Source organism: Hemicordylus capensis, chromosome 10 (assembly GCF_027244095.1).
Source record: "Hemicordylus capensis ecotype Gifberg chromosome 10, rHemCap1.1.pri, whole genome shotgun sequence".
Lineage (NCBI taxonomy): Eukaryota > Metazoa > Chordata > Lepidosauria > Squamata > Cordylidae > Hemicordylus > Hemicordylus capensis.
Genome location: NC_069666.1, coordinates 6295435 through 6311202, shown reverse-complemented (window position 1 = coordinate 6311202; position 15768 = coordinate 6295435). Strand labels below are relative to the sequence as shown.

General features: G+C 45.6%; 1 protein-coding gene across 9 annotated transcripts in view; it reads right to left on the bottom strand.

Moving 5' to 3' along the window:
• Positions 1-15768, bottom strand: part of ALDH1A3 (aldehyde dehydrogenase 1 family member A3) — an 89644-nt gene that overhangs the window by 10566 nt on the left and 63310 nt on the right. For 5 of the 9 annotated variants that reach the window (XM_053273062.1, XM_053273063.1, XM_053273065.1 and 2 more), the window contains 5 exons: positions 14998-15432; positions 7866-7970; positions 4106-4246; positions 2728-2857; positions 1526-1587 (listed from right to left, as the gene is read on the bottom strand). In XM_053273062.1, the coding sequence (XP_053129037.1) occupies positions 1526-1587; positions 2728-2857; positions 4106-4246; positions 7866-7970; positions 14998-15099 (540 nt within the window). In that variant the 5' untranslated portion in view covers positions 15100-15432. Of the gene's footprint in view, positions 1-1525; positions 1588-2727; positions 2858-4105; positions 4247-7464; positions 7797-7865; positions 7971-14997; positions 15433-15768 lie in introns of those variants that run through there. The other 4 variants (XM_053273068.1, XM_053273070.1, XM_053273071.1 and 1 more) reach the window with 2 other exon arrangements.

Here is a 15768-nt window from a genome sequence, read left to right as displayed (position 1 = left end):
TAGGCATTCAGTAGCCTCTCTCTCTCTCAAGAAGCAAGGGAGTGGTAGCTGTACCTTCCTATACCACTAACTCCACTGTAAAGGTAAAGAGAGCCAGCGTGGTGTAGTGGTTAGAGTGCTGGACTAGGACCGGGGAGACCCGAGTTCAAATCCCCATTCAGCCATAATACTAGCTGGGTGACTCTGGGCCAGTCACTTCTCTCTCAACCTAGCCTACTTCACAGGGTTGTTGCGAAAGAAACTTAAGTATGTAGTACACCACTCTGGGCTCCTTGGAGGAAGAGCGGGATATAAATGTAATAATAATAATAATAATAATGATGATGATGATGATGATGATGATGTGTGCCATTGAGTCGGTGTCGACTCCTGGTGCCCACAGAGCCCTGTGGTTGTCTTTGGTAGAATACAGGAGGGGTTTACCATTGCTTCCTCCTGTGCAGTATGAGATGATGCCTTTCAGCATCTTATATTGTTGCTGCCCAATATAGGTGTTTCCCATAGTCAGGGAAACATACCAGAGGGGATTCGAACTGGCAGCCTCTGGCTTGCGATGTGCCATGCAGTTGTATGGCTGCATTCTCCTGGTGGAGAGCCAGTTTTGCAGTTGTGGGCATGAGCTGTGCCCTGTGCTAAGCAGGGCTCATCTTGGTTTGCTTTTGGATGGGGGTCTACTTGTGAGCACTGTCTGCTGTAAGATATTCCCCTTAGGGGATAAGGCCATAGCTCAGTGGTAGAGAATATGCAGAACGTCCCAGGTTCAGTCTCTGGCAATACCTCCTAGTAGGGCTGGAAGACAGTCCTGCCTGAAACCTTGGAGAGATGCTGCCAGCCAGTGTAGGCAATATTGAATGAGATGGAACAATGGTCTGACTCTGTATAAGGCAGTTTCCTACGTTCTTCTGCATAAAATAGCATGCACAGGGTCCAACTGGGAATGGGATCTCAGGGTGGGGTGTGGAAACCCTTTTGTCCTGGCCCAGGACCAGATCCAGATTGGATCCCACCCCTTCCACACAGGATGCATCCAGGCCCCCACATTTCCTGATTCAAGGGGAAGCTGGAGAGGATGAGTTGCAAGAGTGGAGACCTCAATAGGATGGAGACTGGGTCATCTTCTCATGCAAGATCATAGCTGGGGAGGGGTTAAAGGTCAGGACCCAGGTTCAATCCCTGGCAGCCTCTCTAGGAAGGATGGGGAAAGACTCCTGTCTGAAACTGGAGAGCCGCTGCCAGTCAGTGTTGACAATTTGAAGCTCAATTGGCCAATGGTCTGAATCAGTAGCAGGCAGCTTCCCGTGTTCACGAAGGGGCTGTGGCTCAGTGGTAGAGCCCCGCTTTGGATGTAGAGGGTCCCATGTTCGATCCCTGGAAACTCCAGGCAGGGCTGGGAAAGACCCTTGTCTGAAACCCGTTGCCAGTCAGTGTGGACAATACTGTGCCAGGTGCAAAGAGGGTCTGACTCAGCAGAAGGCCGCTTCATGCATTCAGGGCATACCAGAAACGCAAGCAGCGCAATACTCACCGGTGTTATGGCCCCACAAACTCCCACCGGCTCATGTCTGGTGAAGCAGACAAAATTTTCATCTGCAAAATATTTTGAGAAGGAGAATGTCAGTGATGTTCCAACGATGGTTTGGATATGAATCATCACCTTGTGGGAGGAAACCAAATAAGTGGCATGTGGGGAAACCTCTTGCAGAGAGCCTGGCAGAATTGTGCTTTTAAGCCTTCAAGTGATTCACGTATTTGATCCAGACACAAACAGCAAAACCTAATACAATCAAACCCCGATCAATGCTGTTTAGCGTTGCAAATTTGTTTTAATAAAGAGATTTAATTTTTTTAAAAAGTGATTCACATATTTGGTGGCATGATGCCCACAAAGGGCATCAAGTCGAACTATAGGAAGGTGTTTTGAAAATCTGTACTGGCCAAAAAAAAAAAAATGGGGGGGATGCTCTAAAGCAGGGATTCTCAATGTTGGGTCCCCAGATGTTATTGGACTTCAACTCCCATAATCCCCAGCCCTAGTAGCCTTTAGTAGGGGAGATTATGGGAGCCGAAGTCCAATAAACATCTGAGGACCCAACGTTGAGAACCCCTGCTCTAAAAAGAACCTGGATTAGACTTCGTAATCCAGGCAGGGCTGGGAAAGACTCCTGTCTGAAACCTTGAAGAAGCCACTGCCAATCAGGTTAGACAACACTGAGCTAGATGGACCAGGGATCCGACTCAGCGAGCAGTTGTGAGTGCATGGTGCCTTCCTGGTGACCCCCCACCCCGAGTGCGCCAGCTGTGGCTGCAAGCAGCCGCAGCCGACGCACGAGCAGAAAAAACCAACCTCATTTAAGAGGAGGGGTTGTCAGGCGGGCTAGCCACCGTGGAACCACCGAGCCCAGTGGTTCTGACCATCACTGAGAACCGGGCTGGGTTCCCCGAGCCCAGTTTTCAGCGATCGTCAGAAAAGCTTCAGAATGAGGCATCTTCCTTTGTTCCTATAAGGCTTGAGTATTTTTGGCCACTGACTCTTTCCATCTCTCTCTCTCTCATGATCTCCCTGAGGCCTAGAAGTTCAGCACAAGAACTGAGTCGTTTCTTAGCATTTTAGTCAGAGCTGACCAAATGATTGCCCCCGTCTGGTTTAGCAGGACTTGCAGCATCATTAGCGGGCTTCTTCCAATGAAACGGCACACAGACTAGTCAACAGCTCCAACCCCGGCTTACCCACAGGGATCGTCTTCCCCTGGACTTTATCGGACCACCCAGCATAGTATCGGAGAGTCTTTATGCAGCCTTCCAGGTCAATGAAGAAAGCTTGGAGAAAAGGCTTCCCTGTGTCCATCGTTTCCAAGGTCTGGGGGGAAAGCAAGAAGTTTTGGGTGCCCTCAGACATTCCGAAGCCCAGGAGTTCTTAACCTTTTTGCACCTACAGACCTTCAGATATGACCCATGGATCCCCACTCCCTTTATATATTTTCACAAGACTCCAGTAAAAATTAGATCACCACTGCCCCCAACTCCCACCCCCACCCCCGAGGATGACTCAGGATAGTTATTGTCAAGAACTTTATGTTGACTCACCAGGAAGCAAATTAAGATTTCTCACAGATTACCTGGATCTACCTCATGGCCCCAGATTAAGAACTCGTGACCTAGTTGTATGTTTCGTCCATACATTGGCATATGTTCAGTTTATTTATGGTCACTGACCAGATAAATATATACATACAGCTCCATCAGTAACAATAGCTAATCCAGCTATTCATAAACCTTATAGAATCCAGCTATACAGATACACTCTTACTTCAAATTTCAATTATTTATTTATTTGATTTCTATATCGCCCTTCCAAAAATGGCTCAGGGCAACTGCATAAGTAATTTAAGATAGCTAACATAGAAATCATCCGGGTGCACTGGCATATGTGTTTTGCCAGAGGTGATGCTTTCTTTTAGTCTAATCCCCACCAGAATGTCTATTAGCAGAAAAAGCAAGAGACGCCTCCAGCTGATAAGTTGGCCTTACCAGATTCCCTTTTACAAGCATCTCGAACCAGGCTGAACCGGTTCGATCTGGTTTGAGTGCAGGAACCGAATCACCAGCCCGTTCAAACCAAGTGGTCTAGGGACCAGCAGTTTGGTTTGAATTCAGTTCAAATTTAAACCAAACTACCCAGAACAGTTCCATGCACACCCCTAACACAATTACACCAAATATGACCTGCCTGGTCCAGATGAAATTCCAAAGGTACTCTGTGAAACAGTGCCTAATATATCGTCATTCATAATCAGAGAGGAACTAACTTTTAAAACAGTCCACTATTGTGGATTTTAATTGGCTGGCTTCTTCCAGGCAGCTAATGCCACGTCAATTCCACCCCCTCCTTTCTTAAAACTCTAGATTTTGTTTGCTGGAACAGGAAGGAAGCTAAAAGCACCCATTGCACAGAACCTGCCTGCCAGGCATGGACCTTTTACAGGTCTACTCCAGAGTAGACGGCCCCTGTCTCCCGCCCTAAATAGAACCCACCAACAGTTTCCGGCTTGCTCGCCCCACTCACCAGCCAGCCTCCCATTCCCACCGGCATGCCAATTTCACTTACTGCCAAGACCACTCTGTCGCGCTCGATGAGATCAGCCAGTTTGCTCAGCAGCCTTCCCCGGCTCACGGCATCCATTTGTCTCCATAAAGACCCTCGTTGGAAGGCGGTTCTTGCTGCCTCCACGGCTTTATCCACATCAGGCTTAAAAATAAGACAGAGAACCATAAACTGAAAAAGATCGGGTCACCCTTCAGATTACGGGGCAGCAGAGGATTGTAGAAACACCTACCTAACTATTCTTCAAGTGGAAAACCCTAGATATGTGTCCAAGACAAAGCATGGCCAGTTTGGGCCACATTTAGGGGTGGATACTCAGGTGACCACCTGAGGTACTAGGCTTGGGAGAGTGCTGGCATTTTCAGTTATTCTCAAGTATTAAAATATTTCTATAAGATGAGGAACGTTTGTTTTTATTCGATTATATAAGGTGAGAGTTCCCAACCTTGGGTTCTCCCATGAAGTTGATTGCCGGGAAATTTGGGATCAGCAAACGGAAGTATTTTTTCACACAACGAACAGCCAACTTGTGGAATTCTCTGCCACAAGACGTGGTGACAGCCAACCACCTGGATGGCTTTAAGAGGGGCTTGGATAACTTCATGGAGGAGAGGTCTATCAATGGCTACTAGTCGGAGGGCCACCTCCAGCCTCAAAGCTTAATTTGCGGGGGTGTGGGCTCAAAAGGCCTTTAGGTCCAGGCTACAAAATTACCTAGGTGCACGTCTGCCCTCACTTGATTAAAGGGGGCTGGTCAAAGCATTGTCTGAACCAAGGGCATTATTTGCGGGTGGTCCATGGGACATGGGTCCCCAGTGAAGTTGCTCAGAGTCCCAGATCTCATCCGCCACCTCCCTCCTTCACTATCTCTTCCAGAAAGGAAGTGCAGCAATGGAAGTATATCTGCACAGAACATGGGAGAGAACATGGCCCCTGCTGACTGAGCAAAGAGGCACCTTTCAAAGTGGTGGTCCTCTTGTACTTAGCAGGGAGAGAGCAATTGGCCCTATCCAACCCCAGCGGTGGTTGTTCCAGTGGTTGTTGCTGGTGTTTACCTCATGTTTCTTTTTTAGATTGTAAGCTCTTTGGGGACAGGGAACCAGCTTATTTCTGTATTTTTTATTTTTCTATTTAAACGGCTTTGGAAACTTTGTTGACAAATGGTATATAAATTGGAGGAGGAGGAGGAAAGATCTCCTGGCCTCATCCAGGTCTCTGCTGCCGCTGCTGCCCCCTGCAAAGGTGCTGGATTATAATATTAGAAACTTTTTTTAAAAATGTAATCATCCACATGGGGGGTATGATTGAGTTTGATGATCAAAAGTGGGGCTGTGGACTTTGACCCTGGATGCTCTTTAAAGTACCTAGCAACTCTGAACCAATCCGGAGGTCAGGTTTGATCTTTGCATCTCCCAGAAAGTCATCTAAAAATACCTCCACGTGGTCCGGGATGGTGCACAGTCAATATTACGCAAGTGGCAAAACTTGGCAGAAGCCTCTCGGTGGAAATGGCAGGCCAGGCCCCAGCAAACTCTCGGTTACAAGAACAATATGCAAAGAGGTCCAAACTGAAATCCGCAAGAACAAGGAAACTCTAGGGGCAAGGCTGAAATTCCATTCTTAATCCACCCAGCTCTTAATCAGTCTTACGTTACATGGATGTTGCAATGCAGGGGCGTAATGTGCAATGGGAATTTGGGGGCTGGAGAGGGGAGGAAGGAGAACGAGATCCATCCCAGCTGTCATCAGGCAAAGATCAAGTGCGGCGGGGCGGGGGGGAGGAGAGCAGCTTTATGTATAAGTTTAATCTAGGTATTTGTCTCTCTATGAAAGGAGGGCTGGTCTTGTGGTAAGTGTGCCTTCAAGCTGATTTCGACTCCTGGCACCCACAGAGCCCTGTGGTTGTATTTGGTGGAATACAGGAGGGGTTGACCATTGCCTCCTCCCGCGCATTATGCAATGATGCCTTAGGAACATAGGAAACTGCCATATACTGAGTCAGACCATTGGTCTATCTACTCAGTATTGTCTTCACAGACTGGCAGCAGCTTCTCCAAGGTTGCAAGCAGGAATCTCTCTCAGCCCTTTCTTGGAGAAGCCAGGAAGGGAACATGAAACCTTCTGCTCTTCCCAGAGCGGCTTCATTCCCTGAGGGGAATATCTTGTAGTGCTCACACATCAAGTCTCCCATTCATATGCAACCAGGGCAGACCCTGCTTAGCTATAGGGGGAAATCATGCTTGCTACCACAAGACCAGCTCTCCTCTCAGCATCTTCCTAGATCACTGCTGACCGATAGAGTACCAGCGGGGATTTGAACCAGCAAACTTCTGCTTGTTAGTCAAGCATTTCCTTGCTGCGCCACTTAAGTTGACCGGTCTTGTGGTAGCGAGCATGGATTACCCCCTTTGCTAAGCAGGATCTGCCCCAGTTTGCATTTGGATGGGTGACCATAAGATATTCCACTTAGGGGATGAGGTCATAGCTCATTGGAAGAGCATTGGCATGCTTGCATGCAGAAGGTCCCAGGTTCAATTCCTGGCATCTCCTGCCTGGAACCTTGGGGAACTGCTACCAATCGGCATAGGTAATACTGCCCTTGATAGACCAAGGGTTTGACTCAGTGTTAAGACAGCTTTCTATGTTCCTATTAACTTAAGCTCTAAATGGATGGAAATGGGGCCATAGCCATAGGCCCAAGAAGGCCCAGCTAGTCCAGCATCCTGTTTCACACAGTGGCCCACCAGATACTACTGAGAAGCCCACAGACAGGAGCTGAGGGCATGCCCCTTCTCCTGCTGTGACTCCCCTGCAACTGGTACTCAGAGGCATCCTGCCTTGGAGGCTGGAGGTGGCCTATTGCCCTCCAACTAGTAGCCATTGATAGACCTCTCCTCCATGAAGTTACCTAGACCCATCTTAAAGCCATCCAGCTTGTTGGCTGTCACCACATCTTGTGGCAGAGAATTCCACAAGTTGATTGACAGCTTCCTATGTTGGTCCTAAATATCTTGGCAATCAAGGGATGACCCCTGGTTCAAGCGCTATGTGAGAGGGAGAAAAATTTCTCTCCATCAACATTCTCCACACCTTTCTCCTCATTAAGCTGGAAACAACTCCTTAGAGAGTCACTGCCCAGTCAGCGGAGACAATACTGAGCTAGATAAACCAATGGTCTGTGCTGGGATAAGGAATTTCTTATCTTCCTGTTTTTAAGATCATGGAATGTGTGCTTACAAGAGAGCAAGTGGAAAGTGGGGGGGGAGTGCCAGGTTCGGACCAGAGGTCATACCATGAGGATGTGAAATGCACAGGAGGCTCTTGAGCTAACTATTCACTCTCCCACTTTTGGCCAAGCTTACCTTGTGGGGCTCTTGTGAGGATAAAACGGAAAAACACCTATCCATGCTTCCTTAAACTCCCTGGAGAAAAGCGTAAGGTGACACACAGGGCCAGTTTGGATATTTTCTGGCTGGTTCCATTGAGTCATGTGGCAACAAGCATGCAAGTAGGAGCATAGGAAGCTGCCTTATACCAAGTCAGACCCTTGGTCCATCTAGTTCAGTATCGTCTACACAGACTGGCTACGGCTTCTCAAAGGTTGCAGGCAGACATCTCTCTCGGCCCTATCTTGGAGATGCCATGGAGAGAAACTGAAACTTGCAAGCATACAGGTGATCTCCATTCCGGAGAACATGCAGGCTAAAAGCTGGGTGTGGAAAACCTCCTGGTGTAGTTATCAGAAACCAGATCAAAAACAGACCTTGTCGCCTTCCTCCACATCACAAATCTTGTCAGGCTTTGAAGGGTTGTAGGTAGGGAATTTCTTTCCACTCTTTGATTCATGCCACTCATTGTTAATAAAAATCTAAGAGAAAAAGGAAGATGCGCATTACAAGAAGAATCAGAAATGCTACCTTCTTAAAATGTTTTGGAATACTTAAATACTGTTTTTCAATTAAAAGTGTACAAAGCAGTTTATTACTACTAAAGGTAAAGTGTGCCGTCAATTTGTTTTCGACTCCAGGCACCCACAGAGCCCTGGTGTATTCATGTATTGGTAGAATACAGGAGAGGTTTACCATTGCCTCCTCCCACCCCGTATGAGATGATGCCTTGCAGCATCTTCCTATATCGCTGCTGCCCGAGATAGTTCCAGCAGGGATTTGAACTGGCAACCTTCTGCTTGTTAGTCAAGCATTTCCCCGCTGCATCACTTATATACTGCTTTTTACATAGCAGTTAGGGGAAACCTTTCTCCCTGACATGCTGGTTTTCAATATGCAGGGAATTCTTCCTGTACCGAGGTACATTCCATCATGCGTGTCCCCACCTGCCTTCTGAAGCAGTGCAGCCCAGAAACAGGTTTTACCACTGCGATGAGAACTGTTCTCAACTGAACCATTTCATAGCTGAAATCCTATGCACATTTACGAGGGAGTTATATCAATATTACATCCTTCTTAATGTTGACATAGTTATGTCAATGTTACATCCTTCATAGAACTCAACACAGGACCAGAACAGGTAGAACTCTTTCTGGGCACAATTCAAAGAACTGCTCATTACCTTTACATATATACAGCACCACAGGGGTGGGACCCACAGATGGGTAATTCACTGTCCTCATTGCTGGAACCCCTACGTTACCTGAAGGCACTTTCTACATACTCTGTCTTTTTAAAAAAATTACAACCCATTCCATTATCATTCGCTAGTCAGATGGAACACACACATATGCACATGTTTCTGCCAGCTTCTGGAAATCACAGACTGAAGTACTGGAAATTAAAATAAGGCCACACTCCTAAGCAGCGTTACTTGAAAGCTAATTCCACCAAACGCAACAGGACTTACTTCAGAGAAAACACATTTAGAATGGGAGTGTAAGTGTGGAATAAACGTCTTTCAAAAACCTAATGTGTGGGGAACTCTGCTCACCCACCATGGAAATAACAGTTTTCAATTTGGGATCGTTTTGCCATCCATTACACGGCCTTTTTGGTTTTTCTGAGCTGGTTTCCCTTCAATTCTTTTGTGTTTGATTGTCTGATGCTTAATTTTAATATTGCATTTTATAGTACTATTCTTCACCGCTCTGAGCTATGAACTGGAGAGTTTTGCTGGTGAAAGACCATAATAAAGAAATTTGAATTTCGATTGAACTAACTGGAGAGCAAAAAATTTTTTTATTCTAGTCATCATGTGGATATTTTTAAATGCTCTTTTGAATTTTTAAGCTATGTTTAGTTCTGTTTTTTAATTGAGTTGTGTTGTTTTATCTTGTTTTTACATTTGTTTTATCGAATTTTATTGTTTTAAACTTGTTGTTAACTGCCCTGGGGTCTTCGGATGAAGAGTGGTATATAAATATAAATAAATATTGCAAGGGGAAATCGTATGCATATGGAAGTCTGCAAGTCAGTTGGGAGAGACTCTCACCCAGTCCAGATGGAGCAGGCAAGACACCCCGAAATGGAATGCATCTGTATGGTGAGACACAAACTTGGAATATCTTCTGGAAGAATCATTGCTGCATGATCCAGACACACTTCATCATCTAGTTGCACTGCCCCCACCTCAGCCTCATTGTGGACATTTAGAGCAACCTGAGCTCACTGTCCCAGAAATGTCCTCCAAGCGCCCAGGTCAGAACTGGGCAGACTGGAATCCAGTTTCCCCCCAGAATTCAGTTTCTGGGCTGCAGCTGCCGACTCCAGTTATGCAATTGCAATACAAAAGAGACATCCATAGCCCCAGCAAGTTCAGTAGGGCAATTTACAGTGGCTTGTGCACTCTCAAACACACCAGGGACTTGTCCACACAACACTAAACAGGGTGGGTGGAGTGCTCAGCCAGGGTAAGACAGCCAGATGCACTTCCAATCAATGGTCATCTAAACACAAACTTCAAGGTAGGAGGGCGATTATGTGGGGGGCGGGAGCTGGGTATGTCCGCTTTTCACCCACCGAGAAATGCTGATGAGCATGCCCATCATACCCAGCTCCTGCCTCCCGTCCTCCTACACTGACGTTTGCGTTTACACAACCATCGATCGGGGGCACGCCCGGGCTCTACTACCCAGATTTCAATCATGAGATTGGTGCATGGGGGGGGTCAGACAGCCACCCGCAGCTGAAGATTCTTGCCCCAAGGGTCTTTCTTCTGCATGGCATTGCTGCTTGCCCCTCCACAAGCCATTTTCAGTCCTGCAGTCTCTTTGTGTCATTCAGATATTCCAGGATCCAGATTTCCTAGCAGAACTCAACTGGGACAGAATCCAGCCACATGGCGATCTCAGAACAATTACAGAATGGAACTGTTCACTTCCTCTCACCCCTAATTTACCCCCTTGGAGAATTCAGTGCCTAAAGCGACTCATTGCTTCTTGAGACCACCAAGATGCACAGTGATTTTTGAGTCGTCTGTCATTTGAAAGCAAAGTTGAAAATAATCAATCTTCCAAGTGGGATAGAGGGGACTTAGCAATTCTCCTAGGAGTACCAGATGCAGTAATATCAGTCCCTTGAATGGGAGAACAGCAAAAACCTCATGTAAATATGGAATATGGATAATAAATAATAAGAACTTAGGATGCATGTTGCTAGAAGTCACTGAAGGTAAGGGTGACAACAGATCTTACAAACCAGTCTGTTATGATGAAGCATTTAGTCTGTTGTATTCTGGGTGGAAAACCTTTATTATAAATGCAACTGTGAAAATACCTGTGACAAGGCCAGATGAAATTAATACAGAGGACAGTGAAATTAATTTTAAAGATCTGCAAAAGTGGCATTATAGACAAATATCAAAATACAAAGAATTCCATATACTACTAAATTATTCAAAATCACTGTTTTTACAATTGACTCCGAAAAATTCGTTTCATTTCAAAATATTAAATTTGCTCCCCAACACCTCAAGAACGCTCTTCTTCTAATCTTTCATGCCAACAGTCTATTCTCCCCAACATCTCTGCTGTAAGGTCATTCATCTGTAAATATTTTACAACGCTACTTGGATGGAACTTACCAGTATGGAACTTTGGCTTTTATGAAACATAGTGTAATGCAATTAACCTAAGTTAAAGCAGGCTGACTCTTAAGTCAATAAATCTTAGTAGAGTACATAGTTCTTAGCCAGTTTAATCCATCAAGTTAATTGATCGATTCAATTAGATCAATTCAAATTAGAGGCAAGATGCCTTTACATATCAGCTGCAGGGGAGCAACAGCAGGAGAAAGGGCAGGCTCTCACCTCTTGCCTGTAGGCTTCTCAGAGACATCTGGTGGGTCACTGTGTGAAACAGGATGCTGGACTAGAGAGGCCTTGAGCCTGATCCAGCAGGGCTGTTCTTATGTAATTTGACTGAAAATTTACTTTTGATTACATCTAGTTTAAGATGCATTAAAAAAAAGAACTATATTAATTGTTTTTTTATTCAGGTCTAATTAAAGAAAGTGTTTTAAAAAGCAAAAATTAGCCTCTGCTTAAATACTGCAGTCTTGCTCTTAATTTTGACCCACCCACTTCCAAGAAACCAGTTCACTCACATGAGCACACTCTAGAGTCAAAACTGGACCTACTATTAGGCAAAGTGAAATAGTCCATCTCACACCACAAATCAAAAGAATGGAAAACAAATAATCTAATCTATTATATTTGTATCACCATAGGGCTGACATCTGGATTATTTTGCCTCTCGCAGGGCTGTCCGTAGGGCAGGGCAAGCGGGGCGACTGCCCCAGGCCCCGCTCTTTTAACGCCCATTAAAATTAAAGGGGCTCCACTGGCCAATTTGCCTCAGGCCCTGCACCCCACTAGGGGTGGGGTCTTTATCTGAGGTTCAGCTCTATAATTTTTTTAAAAAGGTCTTCTCCATGCAGTCCACTGCACTTTTATCCAGAATCAGAAGATAAGTGCTCCCTGGCAACAGAGGTACTCTTACCCCTGGACTTTGGGGCCGAAGTCCAGGGCCTCCACACCCCCTGCTCCCTCCACAATCCTCTTTAGTCTGTCCTGGGTGGTATGGTTTGTACCCTCAAGAACCTACATGTTAAAAAATGATGCTTAACTTTCAGCAGAGTGGGGCGGGGGGGCTTCAAAGGCATTTAGGTCCCGGCTCAAAAATTACCTAGGTGCACCTCTGCCTGGCCAAAAAAAAAAGGCAAGGTATTTTACAAATGTTTCATTGTAAGAAAAACTGGGACACACCTGAGTAGATGTGGTGTGTGTGTGTATAAATGTCTTGAGCTTTGGACTGAAAACTATGACATTCTGTATAAACATCAGTACAGAATTTTTAAGAGAGCTGCTAAAAAACAGCAATAATCAAAACAACTCTGTAGTAGCAGTATTTGTGGAAGCATCATCGCTAAACTGCTTCAGGAAGTCAGAAGCTGCAAAGAAACAGAAGCCTCCATTTTACAGGCAGGCCGTAGGGAAGAAAATAGTTTTCCCGAAGATCTACGTCCCAGGCTGAGGTCCTATGGGCATTTATCTGGGAGCAAGACCCATATAACTTTGAGGACTTACTTCTGAGTAAGCATGAACAGGCTCAGTTTGCAGGACATTAAAGTTACAAATCTGTGATTTAGGAATCTTGAAGGGTCTGCCATTGCATACATGGCACAGATCCACCAACTCACTTTCTCTTCCAGTTTGGAAGTTTGACTCCCAAGAGAAAGACTAATTTCCGTCCCATGGTAAGAATGTGAAGTTAACTATGCTCGTCATCACAATCCAGTTCAGTACATCATTTGTGAAATCTTGTTGCTTTTGTTTTTAAATGGTCCTTCTTTCCAGATATTCAAAAAGACATCTCAGCTGACATTCTGCAATATGCAGATTTCTCTGCAATTAGAACTAATAAGTCAATCAGTTCTTCAGTAGAAGCCAAATTGATTTTTTTTAAAAAAATCTTTAAAAGTAATTCATTTAGTGTATTTATAAATTGTCCTTTTTCCATGCTGGAAATTAAGCGTACACAAGTTCCGGCAGAGAAAAATAAAGCACTGAATTTTCATCATTTATCTGAATTTCTGCTTGAAATAATTTATTGTTCAATTTTTATACCGCCTTTCATAAGGCATCCCAAATAATCATAATAATACAGTACTTTTCACCATTTGGATGCTTAAAACCTCCCAAATCATCTGGACCAACAAATCGTTAGCACACTATTTAAATCCCAATCTTTCCTTCTGAATTTTGAGAGTCCTAGTAATTTAAAAGTATTTGGCACATACCTTTTTAATTGAGAGTGGACAGTGTAGCAGGATATTTGTGTAAAGCCCTGAACAGACTAACATTGCAGCTATCTTGACTGCTCTTAAATCCAACCTGTATTGAGCATTATTGTTATTTTAATCGTATAAGATACTGCAACCATAGAGAGACACTAACAGAAAAGGCCTAAATCTTGCAATTCTGTTCTTTCTGCTGAGCTCCGGATATGGGATCATGCCCTTAGCTGATGTCGCACCGCCTCCATATTATTTTAAAAACAATCACTTATGTGAAGAACGACTAATTTTCCTCCTCTGCACATGGCTAATGGCCAGATTTCTAAGAAAGCTATTTGAAAATGTAACCGGCAGGCTTGCAAATGGCTTTGAATCGTCTCAAGGCTTGATAGTTTGATTGTGCAATGAGTTACAGTTCGCCTTCCTCTTTCGGCCTCAGGCATGCACAGCCTGCGGGTTAAGGCTGCTGGAATACTGTCCGTGTCTTGGACCGAAAAAGTATGAAACAGCATTGTGCCGGGAGTCACCAGATCTGAACCCAAGCCCTCGTCGCAGCACATTTTTTAGCCAATGGAGTTGGATTGGAGAACAACCCCCATGGAGTTGCGGGGGCTTGTGTGAAGTGGAAGGCTCAGGGAAGTCTGCTGTTTGGCAATGCCCTGTCTCTGCAATGACATCAGACGGCTTTAATAAGCGAGGGCTGGTCTACAGTGCAATGCAGCGGCTAACTGTGAGCTGCCAACCTGGGACATGAACATATGAAGCTGCCTGAGACGGAGTTGAGCAGCCCTTGGGCCGTCTAGACTGTCTACACTGACTGGCAGTGGCTCACCAGGGTTTCAAACAGTGGTGGTGGGGGGAATCTTTCTGAGGATTGAACATGGAACCTTCTCCTTACAAAGCAGGTGTAAAGCACTAATCTTCAATCCTCCCCATCTATGGGGATAACAACACTGATTTATTGTGTGTGTGTGTTTTTAAAAGGATTACCAGGGTAACAGAAGCAATGTGCCTGCTTTGCCCATGCCTGAAGAACTAGACTAAGCTTGAAGATGAAAAGTGGCAGAATGTGTATAAAAGAACCCTGACCTGATCAGTACATCATCAGTGAATGACTCCAGGTGGCTAGTTCTGGATCTGGAAGACCCCATCAGATCAGCCCCAACGGCTAGGTGCTATTTCCCAGACTCAGTTTCCCCAGGCACAGAACTGAGGTGCGCTCACTCATATTACCCACTGCAGGTTTCAAAAATCAGACAGATGGATATAGACTTCACTTTTTGAAAGCAAGGTCTTAATAATAATAAATACAACCTAGAAACTATATAAATACAGCCTAGAAACTGCTGCACAGCCCCACACGGCAGCTGCAACTGAGCATATTCCGCTGCTGGTTGATAGCGGCACCGGCTTATAAGATGGGAAGCCACAGAGTCACGGTTTGTGTGGCATTGATCCTGGAGCACCTGCAAAGCAAATGCACCCTCTATCCATTTATCTGGGAAAGGGAAGATAAATATCTCTTGAGGACTAGAAACTTATTTCTGGGTCAAAACCCCTGCTTTGCTGCAGAGTCTTCTGCTGAGGGACACAGGACACAAAGGTGAGTAAAATAAGGTGACATGAACGCCCACCCCACGCCTCTCTGACCTTGGTGTATTTGATCTCGAGGTTCTTAATAGGATGAGGTAGCGTCGGGGGCATTTTCTTCTCTGGCTGCCCATTTTCGACGGCCCCGTTGATTGCAGCCATTGCAGGGTGTGGGCGGGTGTGTGATGGTTCTCAGTGTGGATGATGAGCGTCCTCAGTCCCGTCCTGCACCCGGCCTCTTCTTGCGAGGGTGATGACAACAGCAGCAGCAGCAGCAGCCGCCTGTCCAGCGACGAGCAGAAACTTCCCAGGGCTCGCTGGCTGCCTATATGAATAGTCTGCCTCCAACAGGAATCCCTGTCCGAGGGCTCTCATTGGCCCCTTCAAGCCACGCCCAGCCACTGGTCCATGCCTGCAAGAGCTGGGCTGGAATTCACAAGCAGCAGGTAACAGTTCGAGCGTGGATCTGCCTCCCAGCCGTCTGGTAAGATCAGCCTGAGATTCCCCAGCACCAGAAGGGAAAGGAGGCAGGAAAAGCATGTTTTAAAAAAAAAAGGCAAAAAACTCATCCCTCAATTCCTTTTCCTCCAAGAGGCACCAGCTGTCCCACTTCTCCCAGCTGTGGAGTCCTTTTTCCAAACAATGAAGGTAATTGTTATTTGGGGATTTTTTATTTTTTATTTTTGCCGGGGGAGGGGGCTTTTATTTTGTTTTTCTCTCTCTCCATGCCTCCTGGAAAGCCTTGATGCAGCCAGAAAAGGCTGGGAAAGAGTTAAGATGAGTCCCCCTTTCCTTGCCTTTCTTGTACAGCCTTTAAAATGAGCACACACA